The sequence below is a fragment of the Neopelma chrysocephalum genome, unplaced genomic scaffold, assembly GCF_003984885.1.
Source record: "Neopelma chrysocephalum unplaced genomic scaffold, ASM398488v2 Primary Assembly neopelma1_60, whole genome shotgun sequence".
Lineage (NCBI taxonomy): Eukaryota > Metazoa > Chordata > Aves > Passeriformes > Pipridae > Neopelma > Neopelma chrysocephalum.
Genome location: NW_020897715.1, coordinates 2,688,558 through 2,712,313, shown reverse-complemented (window position 1 = coordinate 2,712,313; position 23,756 = coordinate 2,688,558). Strand labels below are relative to the sequence as shown.

Here is a 23,756-nt window from a genome sequence, read left to right as displayed (position 1 = left end):
AGCAAGAATATTTTCTACTGACAAGAATTTACAATCTAATAAGACAAAATTAAAAGAGAATGAAAGGGAAAAAAAAAAGCAACAGGGAAGGGAGGCACATAAGCCAATATTCTTCATTCCTGAAATGGAAACAAAACAGAAACTTACACATTGAATGTTCAATACCCAGTCCACAAGCCTGTGAAGCTTTTGTAAAATCTTTTAAAAATATTTAATGAATGGTTTAAAAAACTCAGCACTTTGAGGGCTGGCAAACCAATGGGCAATCCTTCAGGAAGCTCTGGTAAGTGGACACAGAGGTAAGTGCCTCTCTCTGTAATATTTATAAAATAAATATATATATATATAATATATATAATTAAAATATATTATGTGTTTTATATATATTATATAATCATAAGATATATATGTATAAAACATGGGAAAAATCCCACAACAATAAACAGGGATATCCACAAACTGCAGAAATTCATGCAATTTTTCTTAACAATATATACACCATAATATTGGCTGTCTTATACCAAAGCCACCTAGGATAGCAGATTTCAGGCAACTCTTAAGATTTTTGCTCAGGTAAGAGAGACACTGTAAAAAATTACTTCAAAGACATTAAATAAATGGAATATTAAACCATAGCTTGAATTCAATATCAGTTCTTTAATTTGGGCTCTACATATTTTGGGTTTCTTTTTCCTCCTCTTCACTAAATTTTGAATTCTAAGATACATTAATTCCTTAACTTTTCATTCTATTGATTTACATTTCCTGGGATTCAAAGTGCACAAGAGAAAAATTCGAATTCACATTTGATGTTTGGCATATTAAGATGAAGGTATCAGTCAAAGGAAGATAACCTTAGTCTAACATTGTTCAAAGGTTCCAAAGAAGATTAAGAATTAATGGAAATTCCTTCTATGCCCATTTTGCAAATGCAATGACCTTTTAATTCACCTGAAATAGTGTAAGTAGATGCAAATTATTCAGGTCTAAAATAGAAATGTGCACTGGTATGAGGTGTTGAGATATTTTATATCCCAGGACTGATGCATATCTTTGTTAAAACGGAAAGAACACAGAGTGTATAGATATTTAAATTTTTACAAATGTTATATGGTAAGTGTTCCCAAATGACATAGCTGTACTATGCTCATGTCACTGATAAAATCAAAAAACCACGCATGAGCTTTAAAAGCAATTCCATTTTCAAAGCATTTTACACTTTTAAAATTACATTAAATTACACTGAAACTTATTCAATGAAACATTCCCGTGCCCTACAGGTGTCTGAAGCCATATGTCCTCTCAGTCTCATTAAAATAGAGAGTTAGGGTTACAATCTATTTTTACAGATGGGAAAAATATTATCTTTTTACCAATATTGCTGATTTGTATTGGACATTTATTTATTGCACAAATGCCTATGTTTTTACCCGATACATTCATGTGAAAAGTTATTGTTACATTTTTCTTGTGTTGTTTTTGGGAAATGGACTCATTCCTTCAGCTTTATTTGTTTCCACTCACATATGCAGAAATCATGACAATATGGTATTTTTGTTACTTTTTAAGTTTATTTCACTTGCTGGTAACCTGAGTGCAATTGAATTTGTGCAAGTTCATTCACTTATTAATGCTTAATCTAGCTTTAGCAGTTACAATAGAAACAGACAGCAAATGCTCCTAAAATTCAGCAGAGAAATTAAGAATACACAGCTTAATGGACTGTGGTGGAAAATCGTGAGGCATAAAAACCATGTGCCCTGATGTGCAGCCCTCAAATGAACTCACCTGTACCAACTGATTTCAGGTGGAGGTGATCCAGTGGCTCTGCAGAACAAAGTTATTGCCTCTCCTCGATCTGCAGTGGCATTGAAGGATTTCTGTAGCAGAATAATTGTAGGGGGAACTGGAAAAAAATCATACATTACATCCTGTTAATGCAAAATAAAATAATTTATGTGTTTCTGGAGCAATTTAAAGCGCAGGATAGGATCCTTGGTAATGTAGGGTTACACTTGGGAATCAAGTCACAATATGAAACACTTTTATGAGTATTTCTTTACTTTTCTTAAACACAAGACTTTTAATATTTTCAGGACATCTATAGCAGTTTTTTCTACGGAATAAATTTTTTAAAGTCTTTTTCAGCAGCTCTTCAATATTCATAGAGAAGATTCTAAGATGACTGTAGTTATACCCAATGTATAAGACAATACATACATAAGACACAAAACTATGCACTGATGTCAGACAGTGCTTTTAAAAGAGGTGTCCATATGTAGGAGTCTTGATTATGAATATTTAACTTTTTTTGCTGAACTCTTGCATACTTCCTGGGCAGGAGTATCACCAGCTTTCAAAGGGGAAATGTGATAGAACCCTATGGATACAATCTATTCGTATTTCTAAAAACTGTAATTGTGTTCTGAGAGTGACAAATGGTTCCTGTTCTTGATGTGTCATTACAAAGTTATTACTAAAATTGTAACAGTTCCCAGAGAACCTCTACCTGACAGAAAAATTAGCAATAATATTTGAGACAGCACAACTCACAGGCTGCTATTTAATATATCTGTTCATTTGGTAATTTTCATACATCTGTCCAAGGTCTGTTTCCATTGACTAATAAGCAGATATAAAGCGTTCAAGGCCAAGTTGGATGGGGCTCTGAGCAAACTGCTCTAGTGGAAGGTGTCTCTGCCATGGCACAAAGATTGGAATTAAATGATCTCTAAGGTCCCTTCCAACCCAAACCATTCCATGATTCTACGAAACATACAAATAAAACAATCCCAGGAGATTGGAAGGAAGAAGATATGTGTAAAAGACAGAACGCCACAGAAAGGAAGAGGAATGGGAAAAGGAGATTAGAGCTTCAGAAAATACAGGTCTCTGCTAGCAAGAACATCCTGTCAGAGTTACTAAGAGTTATCCCTTTTACATGTATACTTCATTAGAGAAAAGAAGATGAAACAGATAACCCCAGCGAATTTGCTTTTGGCTTCCCAATGTATTTCAACAGGTTTTTCTCATCAAACATTGAGAATCGACTTTTTTTTGCTTTGCTCCAAATATTTCAGCTTTAGTATTCTACTTCAGAAGCCCTTCCAGCTTCTGAACCTTAAATATAGCAAATTATCATAAAATCATGTACCAGAATTATCAGTGAATAGTAAGCCTATGTTGTTAAACACTTTTCGCACTTCTTTACGGTGTGTTTTACTGTTTTTCACAGATCACTTCTCTCCTATCTAAAATTTCCTCTACTCAGCATACAAAAACCACATGCTATGCAACAGCAATTCCTCCATCTCCAATAAAAAAGTGTTGCTTAGAGAGTGTTTAATACATTTTAGATATTTTTAGCCACTTTTCAGCGCATTCTAAGTGAAAATACACTTAGGAACATGAGGAGATGAAGCAATTTTTTGCCAGAAGCATCAGGTTCTTTACTGCTCACAAATAAGAACTACAGGACTGTGACTTGGTTAAGCACATTCCTTAAGTGCTTTAATCTTCTAAGAGATACAGCAATGACAATGAAATGGAATTATTTTTCTCATCATTATTACTGGGAAGACATCTGTTTATCTTTGATTCTATTCTTGTATGTATGTCAGATTGAACTGAAGTGTGAACCAAAGACCACTACAATTTTCATCTATTTCTGGATATTACTCTAAAAGCTATTTTGGACCAAGTTTTATACATTATATTTTATGTAGGAAAACCTATTTATTACTATAAATGAAGCAGAAAATAGCTCTTAATTGATGTCATTCTACATGAGCAACCATGTCAGAATCACTCGTTTGGCAGTTCCTTCTCCTCCCAACACTGAAAATTAGAGCTAAGTGAGTGTTAGAATTCTTGTCTAGAGTCATAATAAATGTATGAAGAGCCCAATTTGTGTTTCTAATCCACCAATAAACTATGTAAAGTCAAACCACAGTTTGCAAAGTAGTGTTTTAGATTAAATACAGACTCTCTTTTAGCTCAAGTGTATATAAATATCAGATAGAAGTGAAAGGCGATCAGAAGGCAGAATCATATCCATGTACATAAATAGCAGCAGAAGAAAATCTCATTCAGCATTTTAAATGCCACTGGATGCACTGTTGGAATTGCAGATAACCAGGAGTGGAGGTAATGCAGCACCAGCATGAGCTACCCACAACAATCTAAAGAATTCTGCCTCAAAGACTGCTGCTTGACTCCTGGGATTTAGCAATACCTGTGCCAGAACCTGCTCTTTCTGCTGACACTGAGAATTCAACTTAGATAATGACTTCTGTAAACTGAGGTTTGCTGAGAAGGACCAGTCAAGGGCAAAGCATTTAAGGTTCAGAATATAAAAGGCATGGTGGAAAAAATTTCATTGCAAAACTGACATTAAACAGAGGGCATAGATAAAAAATGACCTTTATGAACTGTGTCCTTTCCAGGTAATATATGAAGAGATATTTATCTTTTAACAGGTCAACCCTGAATTTAAGAGAGGTTGAGTAAAATGCTCTGTCTTGTCTCAATTCATTCATTTTCCTTCTTAGGGGTTTATTATAAACTTATAAAATGTATAATTCAAATTTCTAGGTAACTCCTTATAAATTTTATTCCTCATAAAAATAATCTCAAAAATCTATAAATAAGACTCTTAATCTTAATAAAATGTATCTCTGACTTTTGAAACAGTTCATAAAGTATGTTAATGCAGTGAGGGTGAATAATTATGAAAAATCAATTGCAGTTTAATTGTAAATGACAAAACATTGAAAAATACAGGGCGAACAGGACTGCTATAATCTGCTACTCAGGTTTTGCAGTAATTGTTAATGTTCTGTGAATGATTAATAACAACCAGGTTTTACATATTTATATTTACTGATACTGTGAAATGTAATGAATTCTATTTACATAGTAGACTAGATTTTTTTTTCACTATTAAGCAATTGCATTTATAGGAAAACAATAATAAAGAGATATAACCATTATATTAACTAGTTTAATCAGTATTTTTTAGAAGCTGATATATATTAAAATAGGATCTAATAATCAAATAAAGCAACAAGTCAATTCACCGACTTTTATTCCTTACCATTCACAATAACAATTATGTCCCGAAAGTCAATTTCTCCTCTCGCTTCCACTCTTCCTTCACATCTGTACACTCCTTCATCACTTTTATTGATTTTAAGAATTTGAAGATTATTATTTGCTAATATTGCAAATCGATCTAGAAAGGCAAATAAGAGATTGAGTGAAGTTAGTAAATCAAGACAATATGAGGAATACTAACTTAAATTAGTAATATTCATGTACTTTCTCTGTAAAATATAAATGCTCATTGAGAAAACATTTGTTAATTATAAGTAAAATGTCAGCTGAGAAATTAGGGGGTTTTCTCATTCCAAAATGCATTGCCATTTCCTAAATTTCAGTATGGATTTTCCATCCATAACTTCCTACTTAATCATCAAAGGAGTCACCAAATTTAAGTCAAATTTACAATTTATTGCAAAATGAGTGGAATATTCATAAGCACCTACATAGAATAACTAAAAAGATTAAATGGAAAAAAAATATTCAAAATATAAATTGAGACATTTATAATAAATTAAACAACAAAATGCTGCTTCTCTTTCTATGTAGATTAACCAAGTATCTTTGTGCCCATTCTACACCACTAAGTTTAACGATTTTCAGCTTGCTTCCCCCTTCCCTCCCCCTGTTCCTTTCCTCGGTCACTCCTACTCAAAGATGTATCTCACCACAGTCTAACACTACATAGAAATGGGTACAAAGACGTAATCCAAAAAAAAGCACTCTACTTTCTGCATATGCCAGAATAAACTGAACTTCAGTGACCTTTTTGAGTAGCAGAAGTTCATTGCAAAAATCAGATTCTGAGCTACCATGCACAAACTTTTCTGCACATGCAGCAGCAAAGTTATAATCTGCAAGAGTAAACTGGATGCAAATTTAACTTTTCCTCTCCTTTCTGTCTGGACTAGTGCATTGGGTTTACAGGCTGATGTGTTGGCCCCAGGAAAGAGCATAATATCCACCTTGTAATCCATGTAAGACCCCGTGTTGCAACAAGTTTATCCTGAACAATTGCAACCCTCTGAAAGGACCCACATCGGAGCTGTTATGGACTGACCACGACCCCCCTTCCCCAATCTCCCTGCTCTCCTTGGAGTCAGCAATGAAAGAGTAAATTTAAGACTGAGAAAAAGCAGGGGGAAGGTGTTGCTTTAATTCTGTCTTTGTGTTTAATTAACCAACTATATTTAACTGGCAATAAATTTATTTTCCCCAATTCAAATCCATTTTGCTGGTGCTAGTAATTCATAAGTGATCTCCATCTTTATCTCAACACTAAAGCTGAACCAACCAGTTGCAGTTGTAGCATCTATGGGATAATGTATTTAAGAAGGGGGAAAGTTACTGTGCAACAGCAAGTGCAGCTGAAGAGAGGAGTGAGAATGTGTGAGAGGAAGAATCCTGCAGACACCAGGGTCAGTGCAGAAGGAGAGACAGGTACCAGAACAGAGATTAAGACCCAGAAGAAGGGAGGTATGTGGTGAAGATATTCTTTTGAGATTTGCTTTTGTTTCTTACTATCCTACTCTGATTTGATTGGTAACAAATTACTTTTTTCCCCAAGTCAAATCTATTTTCCCACAATGGCAATTGGCAATTGGTGAGTGATCTCTCACCATTCTTATCTCAATCCACGAGCCTTTTTTCATATTTTCTCTCCCCTGTCCAGATGAAGAGGAGTATTGACCATGGAAAAAAGCAGCTTTGGTAAGCAGCTGGCATCCAGCCAGGGTCAACCCACCACACCTGTTGAGGAGGGCAAGTGACAGAGTGGCTGGGTGGGTGCCTGGAAGTTGGCCAAAGTCAACATTAATGGAATCTTTTGAGGAGAATTGCTTCCTGCAGTTCATGTATGTCAGTTTTGAAGAACCTGCATACTTGTTATTCAGCTGCCTTTCTTGTTCCATTTGCTCCAGTGTCATCCTTTCAGCACTGGAGGATGACAAGATTTACTAGCTTTTAGTTTTAACTAGAAACCAAATGACTTCTGTTTCAGTGGTAAGAATTCTATCATAAAATAAAGAGAGAAATGAAAAAAGAAAATTTAATTATGCTTCACCTGATAGAATTTACAGGACATCAATGTCCTCAACACATTTACGCTAATTATGTCTGGTTTATAAACTCATGCTTGAACATTAATGTCATTTCACACACTGCCACCTAGAAATTATATAATCTTTTTCTTTCCTACCCCTACACAATTCCCAGAGAACTATGCCTCCAAATGTTTTGAAAAGGTGAGATCCAGCCCCTCTTTAAGTTAATTGTTACTAAGGAACATCCTGTTCCTTAGTAACAAGAAACAAAAACTGTAAGTGTTGGCTGGATAATTTTGCAACTTTCATTGAAGAAAAATATAATGGAAACAACAATAGATATCCCCATGAGTAAACTTGTTATACCACAAGAAAAATATTTTGGGTCTTTTTTCACCACTAATACTGTCTACATACAGTCAAAATTAATATACATTATATTATAACCAAGCTTAGAAAATGGGAGGTGAATTGAATGTGTGACTTTCTTTAGAAGTCATTGCTCTCCATGTTTTATCCCTTAGTAGGCTTGTGAAAGAGGAGCTCATGTTGCTGTAAAAAACATCAACCAAGCTTTTTTTTTCCCCCAAGAAACTGCTCTACATTTGTTTATTTAATTTCATAAGACACCAAATAAACTTTTAATGTTCATTTTTATATATAAAAATAGCAATTATTTTTTTAAATGATAATAATTTTAAGCGCATACTGCTACCCCGAGTTTCATTATATGCAGAGACAAAGCTTGATGAGAAGGTGGATAAGGTGGTTCATTAAAAATGTCAGTTCCATTTCCAGAAAATGTGGAAAGTCCCAATTTCCATAAAGGCATATACGACTACTGAGATAGCACTGACAAATGATTTACAGTTTTTGAGGCATTAAGTCAAAGAAATTCTAAGTGCCTAATTAATTTTCTCTCCAGAGGCTTACAATTTGTATGTGGGGAACATGGGGTTTATCTTCACCTAGGCTTTATCAGTCTAGCTTAACTTACCCCCAACACACGCAGACTCTCACAAGAGTGCAAAAAGCCGTTCCACCTGGAATTCTCTGAGCAACTATGCAAGTATCCCAAAGTCAGTGCAGTGTGTGGGCAGTGTCACTGCTTTGTGTGCACAGGGAAGCTCATCTGTGTGTGCTTTAAACATATGTTCAACTCCTACGTACCAGGCAGACCAGGAAGAGTTCCTGTGAAGGAGCTCACAGCAACCTTTTGGGCATTTGGACCCCGTGGTGGATTTTGGGGCTCTCAAACCATGACAGACCCTCATGTTACATCTAGAAAAAATTCCCAATTGGAAAAAAGGACATATGAAGGAAACCATTGTATATTCTCTGTGGACCACAGAACCTGGTTAAATCATACTCAGACTCATGGGCTAGTCAAATCCCCCACTATAATGCGATTAGTCTTCTTTAACAATAATGTTATAATATTAATTGGAATGTATAACTGAAAGAGTTACCAAAATACTAACTGTCAGCAATAGTTGTGACTTCCTCGTTCCGATACAACCAGCTGACAATGGGAGCAGGTGAACTGGTAACACGGCAAACAACTTCTGCATCCTCTCCCTGCCTGAACTCCTGTGGAGACACTATGTCTCGAAAAGTGAGTTTTTCTGAAAAGGAAAAAAAAAAAAAAGCAGAATACAGTAAGTGTCTTACAGTTCACTCAGCATTAAAATTACATGTGAAATCAAATCAGATAAATGTGACTATTACGCCTTCTCATTGTGATAAAAAAGAATTATTTCCATAATATATTTTTCCCAGATAAGACTCAAATGGTTCTAGACACATCATTTCCACTGTCTGTAAAAGTGACTTTATAATCATATTTTATTATGAAATATTTTGTTTTCTTTTCATAAACTGTTCATGTTTTATAAATATATTTTCATTGTTTTCAATGTTCCAGAGCCCAGTTTTGAAACTCTGGGTCTTAGAAGTTTATATATTCATGTTAATAATCTATTTACTCTCTTTTGTGTTTTATTCCTCATTATTTTATTACTTAATTAAAACCTCATGTTTTTATTCTATCAAAACTTTCATCAAAACCATTAAAATTTGGAAAACTACCTAAAAAAGTAGAATTTTAGCTTCACTAACTGAGAAAAACATCAGCTGAGTAAAACAGAAAATCTCAAAAGCCAGTGAGAAATAACATGGAAAAACAACATTATTCAGTCATATGAAATTGTAGCATTATTTTTAGGAACTAACAAGAATTTTTAGGCCTGATAATAGGCTTTTAATTTTTCCAACCCCAAATAACCAAACGATATTCGATTGTATTAGCAGGTTGAATAAATTCAGTATTATTCGAATTTAGTGTTGGAAGTTCAAGATGGTGTTAATCCATGATCTCATAAGAGATCTAACGCAGAAAACAACTGCCTGACAAACAAAAATTCTGCAAGACTTTCTTGTACACAAAATAAAAAAAAACAGCCTATGCTGTCTCAGACCAAAGATGGTCAGTTATCTTTCAGAGGACACTTTGGAGAACATAAAGCAGAGATGCTGCTTCACTTCCATTCTTTTGTATTGATACAGGCTCAAATAATCCACACAGTTCTCACAGCTGGTGGACACACTTTTGTTACATACAGTTCTTATATAGCTTTGCATGAAGTGTTTGAAGTATTTTACCATATGCAAGACAGAAAAAAACCTCTCATAGACATCAGTGAGTCCTGAGCCAGGCTCTAAGACAACCAACAGGTAGTGAGTGACTCTACCCTGCTTTTTTCTTGCCATACATCACGAATATGAATAAAGATACTTTTATATGTCAGTTCCCACAAACCTTGATATTTTTGTGGGGGTTTTCAGGTTTATGTGACCTCAGAATTATTAAAATTACCACATGCAAATACTTCAAAAGACTTTCCCCTTGCTCAGCAGTCTGCTAATGGAGTAACTGGCAGTTTTATGCATACAAATGAATTCCATAAAACTTGAAATCCTTTGAACTGCCAGCTTTCAAGCCATCACGTAATCACTTGTAACTGCTGTCATCCTTTACATGGTTCTTTTATCAAAACATTCTTTTTAATTATATGTCTTTTGTTATACGAGTTATCTGTACCCCTCAGAAGTAGAGCTTTACCATTCTACTCTGTATTTTCTGTCTCATTGTAATGCCTAAGCATTTAAAAAACTGTTCTCTAATGAAATTAGAGACTAACTTAGCTGAAAGGCTGCTGGCATATGGCCCATCCTTTCACTGACAAACACCCTGCCTTACATATTCACTGTGTTTGTGTAATGTACTGCTTCTAGGCATTTTTAATTGATCTGAAGAATATAGAACAATGTAAAGTTACTCAACTACAGCGAGAAAAAACCCAGTAACAAATCTCTCAGAGAATCTCTTACCACAGTAGAATGTATCCATTTTTCAAATATACTCTTCAATTAGTTGCTTGCAATTGAAATGCATTTTGGTTACTTATCACCCCAAGCTTGTCAATGCTTTATGTCAAAATTCCATTATCAGGCCAAGAATATCAAAAGACTGACATAAAAATAACTAATTCAGCAAAAACTCCACTTTTTAAATGTCACATATTGCACTTCCTGCATTAATAACTTTTATTTATATAATAATAAAATTTTATTTATACACATATTTGCAATATATTGTAGATATATTTTTAATTAGACTGAGATTGATCTGACTTGTTTCTCATATTTACTCATTTCTTTGAGAGGCATAGCATACAGTGCACCCTCCTTAGATGACATTCTAAAATACAAGGGAAAAGTGATCTACAATATTACTAAGTGACCACCCATTTAATTTGAGTCTTTGTCATAATATCCACTAACTAAACCGTAGGAGATGCAATTATGTGGAAGAAAAAGACCAGAGTTTGGGAAGACATTTTGATTGGCTTTCCTTTCTCTGTACTAGTGGCTTTTAAAACATAGTCTTTCCTTTGTTAATGATAGTATTTTACTTACGATAAATTTCCAAAACTACAGTAGCTTCTTGAGTTTGTCCTTTAGCATCTGTTGCTTGACACCGATATATCCCAGCATCTTCTATGTTTGCATTGTAAATGGTCAGACGTGATCGGACTCCTTCTTTCTGAACAACCACTCTCTGACTAGAAACAATCTTTTCTCCTTGGGGATTGTACCAATCTATGCTCTCAGGCTCACCAATGGCTGCAAATGAAACCAAAAAACAACCCAAATTTAGCAGTTCAGGAGGACATTATGCGGCGCACAAATTTATCCAACGCGTAGTCTATGCAGCGTCAGGAATTTATGCAAAATTCAGGAAGATCTTCTTCATGGACAGGGTTATCAAGCACTGGAATGGGCTGCCCAGGGAGATGGTGGAACCACCATACCTGGAGGTGTTCAAGGGAAAACCTGATGTGGCACTTAGTGCCATGGTCTAGTTGATCTGGTGGGGATCGGTCAAAGGTTGGACTCCATGATCTTGGAGGTCTTTTCCAACCTAAACGATTTTGTGATTGTACAGTGTCAGTTAACTGCTAAACTGTGAGAGTTGTCAAACTGTCAGTAGAAAGACAAGCAAGACAAAACTGCAGGCAGATGTACGATTGTTGAGAGAGGATAAATAGCAGCTCAATTCAAGAGGGGTAAAAAGCCCACAGAAAGGTATGAAGTCCTAAAGGGAAGGCACAGGCTGTTCAGCAGTCACTGGATCAACGGGTCAAGTCATCAGGCAGTTGCACTGTCAGTGTAGTCAGGCCATGTGTCACCATCAGCGGAAGATGCCAACTCAGAAACATCAAGGATCAATATCAGGCAGCTGCAAATGCAAACTCTTCTCCTGACTGATAATGCCTCACCAGAAAAACTCTTTGGCTCTCTCATTAGGCTGGAGAGGACGCTAAAGCTTAAGCTAGTAGCTTATTTCATTCCTTAATTTAGACAAGTAAAAATATTTTAACTAAAAAAGCATCCTAACAGATATAAACAACCTTTACTGATACAGAGTATTCAATCTGAGTGATTCAGAGTGTGAAATGAAGAGATTCCAGACTGGAAATGTGAAGCCAGTGAAGAGCTAATATTTATCATTATTCTTACAAGTCAATATGAATATACAACATTATGTTAATTTAATATCATGAATCAATTAATTGTTTTAAATATGTAGAAAGTTAAAAAATTAACAAAAATTACATACCTATAAGTAAAATGAAGACATACCTGTGCATGTGAAGAATTTGGATTCACCCACACTGAGCTCAACTTTGCTAAGTGAAATTGTAACTTGAAGTAAAGCTGAAAAATATAAAGTAGGTTGTTAATACATTTGTGTATTCGTCAGTTTAAATTTTTTATTGTCAGGTTTTGTATTTTTTTCATTCAATACACAGAACCTGTTCAACAAATCTGAAGTTCCAGCTAAACATTGTTTTGCTTTGAACTAAAATACATATAGAGGTAGAGAAAACAATCAAAATAAAATGTTACATGAAAGATAACAATCTCATATCTCAAACCTGAGGACAAAATTAAAGGGGGAAAGAAAAAAGAAAGAAAAAGGTATAGAAATATACATAAACTCATAAATTCTATGAGAATAAGGCAGCTTGGAACACTCAGCATAGACTGACAAAGGGTAAATCATGCCTGACTTTTAGGATAAAATTATTAGTTTTGTGCATAAGAACTTTGACTTTATCAAGGCTTTTGACACTACCTCCCACAACCTTCTCATATTCAACTGCATTGGGTATAAATAGCAAGGTTTTGGGAGCAGGGGCTGGTTGCAGGGGTGACTTCTGTGGGAGGGAGGTCAGAGGTTGTGCTGTGACAAATGCAGCCAGTTCTAGCTCCACAACGCACCCACTGCAGGACACTACTGAGAGAGTTAGAGGAGTTTGTAGCTCCTCCTAGAACACCAGCCTGAGGAACAAGGTCAAAGTGATAGGAGGTGCTCCATGGCACAGTTGGTAACATCTCTGATGGGACAGTGGACATGAGAGAACAAATACATCCCCAAAAGGACTATGGCCTGTGGATAACCCACAACAGAACTGAGGAAATGAGTTAGGCAAAAGGAACAGTGGAAGAAAGGAGTTAAAAAAGAAGGAATGGCAGAAAGAAACCACTGTGTCCTCACCCTGACCTCCTGCATTACCCATCATCTCACTGAAGGGACTGAGTGTAACCTGCATGGGTGGTGATAATGAGAGGAGTGAAGACTAGGAATGAAAAGAAGAGGTATCTGGAGTACAGGAAAGAAGCAAAAATGTGTTTCCCCTAAGCGTTTAACTATTTGTCATCCTTGTTTTCAAATACTCAAGTAATTAAATGTCTATGTTAGGTTGATAAATAAATTTTATTTCCCCAACTAGAGTCTGTTATGCCCCAAACAGTGATTTCCCAATGATTGTCCTGTCTTTGCCTTGACCCATCAGTTTTCTCAGTCTCAGTCTTCCTGATTTCATCTTTGTCTTGCTGTTGTTAAAGGGATCGAGCAAGGCACTGTGGGGGATCTTGGCCTAAGCCACCACATCAATCTGTTTTGTCTGACCCTGCTTTGAGCAGGAGATTGGACTAGAGACCTTCTTCAGTCCTTTCCACCCTGAATTATCTTGTGGTCCCATGACCCTGGGAATAACCTACACAACGCAGACGGTATTATTGGTGAGGGGGTTAATTATGCAAAATAACTATGTACTTTTCAGTAATCACATTTCCAACATCATCATCATTCTAAGCAACTGTTTCTCTTTAACATCCATTATCTTAAAAAAATCGAACAATAAATGTTCATAAACCAACAGCGGATAAAATCAATCACGTTAATTTGAAGCTCTAATCAAGGTAGAAGTCGAACAGGCAAAAAATGGACTCATTTTTTTAAAGAAGAAAACAATCTGAATTTTCATTTAGGATTCTACATAGTAGAGAACTGGGGTGTATCTGAAGGTTAAGAAAAAATATTGGTCTGAAAATCTGGATTTTCAGTCTTTTATCCAGATGATAAATCTTGATTTATCATCTATTCTTTGTATGAGGAAATATTTTACCTTTTGGAAAACTGCAACACAAGATATAGTTTATACTGAATGTCATAATCACACCAAGATTCCTTCTGTATAATTGGCATGAAAGTCCAGCAGGACAAACATCTCTAGAGATGAGGAGTATTACACTCCAAACTAAATTTTTTCTCTCACAAATTTCACCTATGAATAACAACCTGCTAAACCCCTCAATTATTCAGTTCTGCTGACAGTAAAAATTCAAGAAAAGATGAGCACAGAAAAAATCATTAATCTCTATTGATAATACTCAGATAACGTGCCAACTAATACAATTAGGAGAAAAGTGTAATGACATAGATTTTCTATTAACTTTCATGTAATCAGCCTGGATAAGCAAGAATTAGACAAGATTTGAATTTTTTCTTCAAAAGTAGTACCAAAAACTACATCAAAAAACAGCAGAGAAAACTGCAGATTACTTCATTATCAGCCTGCCAACCTAAATTTAACAAAATTCATTATTTTCTAATAAAATAAAATAAATTAAAAATCAAATACACGTATGGTAAATAACATTTTTCATGAGGTGTCCTGAATTGTGATCAGGGACTTGTACCATTCTCCACACAACAACAAAGAGCACGGTGAAAGCTCCTTTAGGACACACAGAGCACTGACAGAGAAAGAATCCGTGCTCATTCTCATCTATGGTCTTCACATCCACGGTATCAGAAGCAAAAAACAAACGTACGTGTAGGAAAGGAACTGAGTTTCACATGAAGTTTTCTTTCATGTTGTAATAAGCACCAAGGAGTAATAAATCATCTAGAAGGCTACTCCAAGCCTCATTTCTTTGTTTACTTGTCAGGTAAAGCGTCACTATAACCTCGGGACATACGACTGCTGGCTGGAAACCAAGGTACTAATAAACACAGACGTTGGGGAATTTCAAGCGCTCAGACAGCATAAACTCACTTTTTAGGTCCTATGCCACCATTTCTCTGGTACTATATTTTTTTTAATGGAGTTAGGAATCTTGTGCAGTTGCTTCAGAAATACATACATCAGCATTTCAGCAGTATTGCTTCAAGGACAATTGCACTGCTTAATTCCAATAACTGTAATAACTGATATCAAACTATGTAAATGCAGTAGATTAAGTAATGAATGTCAAGTAGAATGTAAGGAACAGGATGAGAGGTGAAAAAGCAAGAGAATATTTTTCCTTCGTCAATTAAACACGTATTTGAAACTCTCACAGAGTTTTGGCAAAGGGTTCAAATCCAATTAAATTTCTTAGCATAAATGTAACTATAAACTCTATGGAGACATGCTGGCTACATCTCTGAAACCAAAAGGAAGTCTTCTTTCCTACATATGGTACTTTAATATTTACAAAACAGAAAAATATAAGACCATCTGTCCTATTTTCCCAACTTCATCACTTTCCTAGCTCTACTTCATTTAAATAGTAAAATATTGTTTCATGCAACCTAGAAAGAAAAATATTGTCCAAGTTATTAATCTAGCAATCTTTGCTTATTAGTAGTGAGGCAAATAGTCAAGTATGAAGCTAGGAGGAGGCTCACTTGTCACCTACTGAAGGTAAAATGTTGCAAGAGACAACACACAGTCAGGAAATTCCACATTACTTCCAAATCTGTTTCAATAACTACAGAGATGCATTAAGTTATTATAAGCTCTGATGAAGGTGGCAGTGATGCACTCACAACTCAAGGTATTGCTGTGCTCCAACAGCTAATGGACTAATATGAAAGGGAGTTGTTTGTAACAAACTAGTTTGATGGTCTTTGAATACACAGGCAAATCAGGTCAGTGAATATGCCCCAGAAATTCAGTAGAGGTGGTATCTAATTATGTTAAGCCAAGCCCAAAAGTAAATAGTATTTTCTTCATGGATCTGACAAAATACTGCCTCTTCCCATTTCTCCAAGGATATCACCTAACTACTTATTCAGAAAAAAAAATATTCAAAAAGGCAAGATGTAAAAGATCTCTTCAAGTAGAAGACTGGTGAGTGTAATCCTATTGTAGTACAGCTGTTCTGGGAAAAAGTGAAGTCAGTCAGGACTTCAGTCAGTCTTTGGTACATGCCCAATTTTACAGCAAAATAAAAGAGTACTATTAGCACTAGGTGATACAACCAATCCCATCCCTTTTGACCACAGTCATTATAAAAGAATTATTATCAGTTGTAATACACTAAGAGGATTCTGCTGAATTATTCCTTAATGGCTTTAAAAATCACTTATGAAGATAAGAAAGAACAGTAATGAGAGGTTCATTTGTCCTGTTAAATATGGAGACAGATGACTGCATTCATGAGGACTAATATTTAGTAGCCTAATTGATTTCAGTCCCATTAGCAGTAGTATCCTTCACATTTTAGAACAAACATCACACCCTGCCTTGACTGTTTACACAGAGGATCACCTGATGCAAGAAAAGTGAGGTGTCATCAGTGACAGGTTACAAAACTTGTAACAATAAGTGATTTGCATTTGTACTTCTACTGTCCCTTAGCAATATATTAAAACAAGTTCAAAGTGTATACTATACAAATGTACTTTTAAACATATCTGTAAGATACACAAGGTAATAAAAAGGAAAAGGAGACATTATTTAAATAAGATCTGAAAAATATTGGGTAAACCTCTGTTTCAACTAATAACTCCATCCAACATCTTCTTGATAACCCCACCTCAAACACTCAAAAAACCCCAAAAAGCTTCCTTTTTGTCTTTATTAGAAAGATACCAGTAACAAAACATACCATATTCTGTCCCAGTTTGCACAATGCAAGTTTGGTACAATACAGCTGAACAGTTTTTATGCTACGTTGATAAATCCGAGTGCATTTTGGAATTTACTTCTGGGCAGTCAGACATCACTCTGCTACAGAGGGGTCTTTCTAAATCTGTTGGAATGCAAACTCACTGAAGGGGAGAGGACAATGGGAAGGCAGCAAAGAGCAAAGTACAGAGCTATGAAGAAAAAACAAAGCATGTCATGGGATCAACACAGAACTAAGGAAAGGGGTGATAGCCACAGAAGGCAGTTTGGATGGCTTTGGCATTGGCTTCTAAGAAAAACAAGGAGTCTGCAAGATAGGACTGTCTTCTTTGTGAAGGTCCTAATTCTGTTTAGCATAAGTTCTCTGACAATAGTTATACCCTCAGCTACTGGAATTCTTTGACTTCCTGTAGTTAGCAAATTTGCCTGGGTAATGTGGTTTTGCTTTCAGTAAATGATTAAACTAGTATTTAATGTATAATATGCTTAGAAAACAAGGCTTCATTATCCTTGAGCATAAAGAAATTAGTATGTTTTAAAGAGGTACCAAAGTCAATCCCAGAACAACCATTCACCCAGTTAATCTTTTTACCCTTTATTATGCAGGCTTCTGAGAATATTCTGTTTCAGTACACTGATTCCCAGATACAAGTGAATGGCCTTTAAATGAAAATTACACTAGCATAATCCTTGCAGAAATGTATTCTCTTTTAAATTCCTATTAACTTCTATTTTAAATAGACTTGGAAACAACAAAAAGTTTTGTAGGTTTGGGGGCTTTTTTTTTTTTAATAGTATGTTTTAAATCTATTTGGACTCCTAAGCTGAAATAATGAAACATAAATTATTAAATATACAATGAACTTCTTAAGTATCAGACAGTTAAAGGGTATTTTATTTTAGGGCAAATACTTTTTTAGGTTCTTTTTAAAAACCTCAGTATGTTAAACTGTTTCAAGCACTAATTCAGTAAAATCAGAAATACAAAAGAAAAAAACCACTATACAGGCTGTAAAGTTACATTTCTGTTAGCAAAAGTGTGCTCTGAGTTGTTTCCATGAGCAGTCAAACAGGAATGGTACACCTCTGCCCTGAAGAATTCCTTTAAAATAACAGTACAAAATAGAGTTGAATTAAAGTCTGTTAAGTTGTTTGCACCTGAGAGACGGAATGACCTACTGGAAACCACGTTTGGAAATATCTTGTCCCCTAAGGTATTTTTTTTCACATAAACAAAAAAGATTCCAACACTATGGACCTTTGAAGAGGGAATGGCATGTGGTCAGATGTTACACAAGAGATGACCTTTAGAGCTAATGACAGCTACTAAAACTATCATCATTAACAGAAAACCCACAACGAAATGATAGAAGTAAAATAGGATTTTACCACATATTGTAACATCTCTCTTATATCCAAATGACCTGTCTATAGAGAAGAAATCCTATCATCATTCACATATTCAATGAAAAGGAGATGATGTTCTTGTTGAGCTTGTACAGGCTGTGAAACTTGTCATGTTTAAAACCACCTAATACATTTATAATCCTTTGGGAACAAAAAGAATGCTAACAAATATTTTTTTCTTGTGTATGTGAGAACCCACAGTGAAAATTTAATCCAAATAGGCTATTCAAATGCAATTCATTCAATGTTTTATCATTTAAATGTACTTTTAGATTTTTTCCCCAATTTTTCTAGCAGTTTAATAAACTACACAAAGTTTCCTATTTAGACAGGATTCTAATATCCTGTAAGCACTGTAACCTTTTGTTTTTTCTTATGAGAAAGATACATTAATGGCCTAATGATAGCCTGTCTTCCATTCAATGGCCTTGAATGCTTGTCTGCAATTTGTTTTGTAGAAATATCTGAAAGACAAACAGCATATGAAAAGCCAATAAACAAAAACTTGAATTTTGAGAGTTTGGTTATTTTTCAACTTCACAGTGGGTTGACTACTACTAAATCATAAAGTGTTACTTCTCCAGGGTATGACAGTTCTGAGAGATGTTGTTCACATGTATAATTGCTTGACAGAAAGTTTTACAATAAATTAAGCAGTTCAGTATAACCGAACTTTCTATTTCATTAAATTGCCCTTAATTTGGATTTGTCAGTAGAAAATACAGTTTTGATATAAAGTTCTAAGGTTTTATTTGAATTATTATGGATTCCTTGTTAAATTTCTGCCCTATAGAATACAGAGTGGTTTATTTTTGGGTAAACAAAACAGTCTTTGTGTCATCATGAATTTATTTCCTACATCTGTTGAAGTGTCATTTTCCCTGATGAGAAGAGCTAAAGTCACACAAAGTTCAAACTCCCTTCTGGGGCATAACAGATGTTACAGGGGTGAAATGCACAATTCAGGAGCACCAACACAATCCACTTCTGTGCAACAGTGGCCCAAATACTGAAGAAGAGTCAGAAAATCCTCTGTTAAATATTCTTTTCTATGACGCAGCAGAAACAGTAAAATAGATAAGCTATTAGTATCTGAGCAGAAACAGTAAACAAGTACAAGCCAGTCTGCTTGTTACAATTACAATTCAAAAGACTTACTCAAACACAAGTTACTCATTACTGTCCCCTCAGAAGTCAAGCAGACTATAGTTTAGAAATAAATATATAAATATTGTGAGTTTTATTGAGATTTTTAGGTAGGTTGATATTGGGAGCTCTGTTCTCTCAAAACGTAAGAGATGCAATATGGATAAATATTTATATATAAATTTACAAACTCAACCATATTCAGATACTTTAAAGGATACCTAAAGAATATTTAATGAATATTTAATATTCCTAGTCATGGCTTAGAAGTTTATTTAAAAAAACCCAACAAAACAAGATTAAAAGGTAACCTCATTAAAAAAAAAAAATAAAAAACATGAGTATATTCACTTAAAATCTGGTTTTGGCAAGAAATATTTGCTGTAAGTGAAAGGTATTATGAACTTTGGAGGACTTTAGCTATAAAATGGCAGGCATGACATGATGCAGATATTTAATTCTATTTAAGTTATTCTAGCTAAATTCAGTAAAGCTTCTTATTATGTATGGGAAGAACATGGAAGTTTAAAATTCACTGATTAACAGAATATTAATCAATTTTAACTGCAGAGAAACATCCTGGGGAAGCTTTGTCATACATCGATCTCATACATATATAACTACATAGATATGTGGGGAAAAATAACATAGAATAATATGATTATACTTACCAAAGCTTAACACCTTAAAAAGTCTCCTCAATCAGAATTTTTTTGGGTTTTGGTAGTATTAAACAGAAAGAAAAAGTACTTCATGAGGCTATGAATTTTAAGGCACATGCTTTCCAAACTGAAAATTACTAAATCAGGGAATTCTTATTTTCACAATATCTCCTATACACAGAATCTTTTCAAAACCCAGAAATACCTCAACAAATATAAATTTGAAAAATGAAGACCTTAATCTTCAAAGTAATGGTTTTCCAATAACAATAACCTGGAATGACAGGTGTAGAAGAAGTAGGAGGTTGGACATGTTCTTGGTGGGCAGGGTTAATTTTTTTTAATGTTAAATCTCTTTTCCTAAGTAACAAGTGATAGGGCAAGAGGAAATGGCCTCAGATTGTGCCACCAGAGGTTTTGATTAGATATTAGCAAAAATTTCTTCACTGAAAGGTCTGTTGAGCATTGGAACAGGCTGCCCTGGAAAGTGGTGGAATCACCATCCCTGGAGAGATTTAAAAGATGTGGAGATCAAGGACATGGTTAATGCTGGGCCTGTCAGTGCTGGGTCAATGGTTGTACTCGATGATCTTAAGGGCCTTTTTCAACATAAATGGTTTCACGGAGCTTTGTTTTGTTTTTAATCTAATCTAAAATAAATTTAACATCATTTGCAAAATACTTGAAGTCAAACAGAGTGATACAAGCTGACAGTGGTGCCCAGTGACAAGTGGTAATGTGCACTAACTGAGATACAGGAAATTCTGTTTAAACATAGAAAAAACTTTGTCCACTGTCTTTTATTATAGAACAGTAAATCAGGCACAATACGCAGACAAAAAATACTTAAGGATGACATTTATCCAAAACTGTGAGCTTTAAGTTAAAGCCACAAACATTAAACATGTTTCTGAAAAGGAGCATTCATGCTATAAAAGTGTCTCATATTCCCTCATTACATTTCATTTTGGTTTGACTGAGGTAAAAACTTTTTAAAACTGCATTTCTTCATTGTTACTGGGTAATCAGCACAAGTTTGATAACATGCCAAGGCAGTAATTGAACACGGACACCTAATTAAAAGGTATATATATGCTGCTTACTGAGCAGCAGTAGAAAACATGATACTGGGAACAGGAGTCTGGGGAAAAAAAAAAACAAAAACAAAAAAAACCCCACCAACAACAAAAAACCCAACCAAAAAAACGCCAAGCCAAATCACTGCCAAAATTCCTCCTTCAAAATCAGCTAATAGGCCAAGTGATCCTTCAAAGTGCAGCAGAATATTGGATGGAGCCAGCATTCATTTAAACTACTTGGCCCGTATACTATAAATCCAAACAAGATGTTTCTCAGACTTCAGGCCAAAAATTGTATGAAAAGTTTCTGTTGAATGTCAAACACATTAACCATTCAGATGGTCATAGAACTAATTCAACAGAACTAATCTAACAAAAAGAGGAAAATTAAAAAAATCTGGAATTATCTTTCTGTGTCCACAGGCACGGCATTGGAAAGGTTGTTCTGAGTCTGGCAGACACTGAAAGATAATTCCAAAATTCCACCCTAAATCCTGGATATTTCAAGACACCAGTGAATCAATGTTCCTTAAGATCCTAGTGAGTGGTATTGTAAAGAGTGGATTCCTCCAGGCTTCGTAGGAGCCAAGAGTTTGCCAAGTCTTAAACAATACACAACCCGTTCTCACAAAAACGTCTGCTTCAAGCACATTCTACAAAGGAAACATATTATAATTGCTTCCAGTGATGTATATATAGAGAGATCTATCTGAAATAAAGCCAGTCTAGTTTCTTAAAGATAATAATCTAATAAAGACAAGGCAAGAAATCAGATCATGTAATTATGGAACCAACGTATCCTCACTGATTAAAAAATGAGATCTTTGCAATGAAAGGTGCAATGAATTTCTTTTCCTCAATTCTCACCAGAAAAACACTGAAATTAGCCTTAGAGTTCAAAAATTATTAGTGGAGATTAACAAACAAGTAGATGATGAGATACAGCAACCATTGCAATTGCCTAAAAAATGTTGCTAAAAATGGAGTAGTCTCTATGAAATGCACCTGTAGGCAACAAATAAGTTAAAGCAGAACAATATGTAAACTAAAGGCAGCAACAGAAAGAGCAGCATTTCATTCAACACATCTTGAATAAAATACACTGATTAATCAATGTCTCTGTAGCTAATAAGAGAGGATTTTAACCTTGATTGCAAGAATCTCCAAACAAAAAACTGCATTGGCTTTCCTCGCAGATTTGTCTTTTATTCTTGTGAAAAAGATGACACATGCAAAAATTATTTGTTTCAGAGAAAAGACTTATCTAGTAAAAGTGTTTTGTTCCTCAAGAATTCGTTACAGTCTCTTTCAGGAGTCTTCTTTAATACAAGTGTAAGCAGTTCATTCCATTTCTCAGAAGTGCATAATGAAATCAGAGCATCAACTTTAACTACACAAAATCCAACTATTTTAATTGTAAGAGTTGACAAAGGGATTGTGGAAATGTGACCCAAGGATGTCTGTTTGACATCTGAAGAAAATGAATTAATGGTTCAAAGAGATATGAATTGTCTCATTCACAGTCTGCTGTTCTGTTCAGGACAGATATCATAAGGGCATGAAGAATGGCTAGAGGGACTTCCTGATGCCAGACATGCACATCATGGCAGTGTCTAAATTCAGATTTAAGAGCTTTCAGTCCTTCTCTTGTCTCTAGTCCGTTTGTCTGCATGCTCCTTGTAGAAGGTAGGTGTTTCCTGAGACACTCAAATTGGCTGGAATATGAATTTATGGACTCGTCATTTCACTCAGTACAGTTTAGCTTGAGCAATGTTTTTTATTTTCTCTTCCTTCCATCAAGTCCTTAAAAAACTTGAACCCACATTTTGAAATGCAAGAGTTCACAATCCAGTACTCAAGTTTTCCATTATTAATTATCCAAGATTAAAAAATATTATCAAATGGGAGTGATCCTAAGAAAAGAAATAGTATCTGCATCAGTCACTAAGCTTCTTTAAGAAAATTGTGTTTAGAAGGAAAGACATTGGAAGCACAGAATGGAAAATAAGCCATTTTGATACATGCTTCCTCTACTTCCTTTAGTTTCCTTACTTTCTGCTTCAGAAATTTACAAGTAAAGTAATTAAAAAAACTATAGTGTATAACTTACTGAGTACTTAGACAATCTTATTCAGAAACATCTTGAACGATAATTATTTGTAAAAATATATTTTATCTTTCTTCAAAACCTTTTAAAAGTATTACTATATTTCAATGGAAATCAAACCCAGAATTATTGTTGCATGCATTTTTATCTATAATTTGATTGTTTATAGTTTAAAATTAGGATAACATTAAGTCGGTGATGTGTTTGTTATTATTCACTGCTGAAAATCCATTTAAACAAATTTTTTAAAATCATAAATTACATAAGCAATGATAAAAGATGCCAGAAGACAGCAAGACATTAAAAATTCAATAAAAATGAACATATTTTAGAAAAAAATTCCTTCAGCACAGTCTTACCCTGAATGGACAAAACCAGAAGAAAGATCAAAATTGGTTGATTAA

The 23,756-nt window shown here is 34.7% G+C and overlaps 1 protein-coding gene across 1 annotated transcript in view; it reads right to left on the bottom strand.

Moving 5' to 3' along the window:
- The window catches only part of NCAM2 (neural cell adhesion molecule 2), a 272,918-nt gene that overhangs the window by 124,217 nt on the left and 124,945 nt on the right, over nt 1-23,756 (bottom strand). Inside the window, exons 2-6 of the mRNA XM_027681106.1 lie at nt 12,348-12,422; nt 11,121-11,327; nt 8,624-8,767; nt 5,096-5,233; nt 1,789-1,906 (exon numbers count right to left, since the gene is read on the bottom strand). Coding sequence (XP_027536907.1) covers nt 1,789-1,906; nt 5,096-5,233; nt 8,624-8,767; nt 11,121-11,327; nt 12,348-12,422 — 682 coding nt within the window. The remainder of the gene's footprint in view (nt 1-1,788; nt 1,907-5,095; nt 5,234-8,623; nt 8,768-11,120; nt 11,328-12,347; nt 12,423-23,756) is intronic.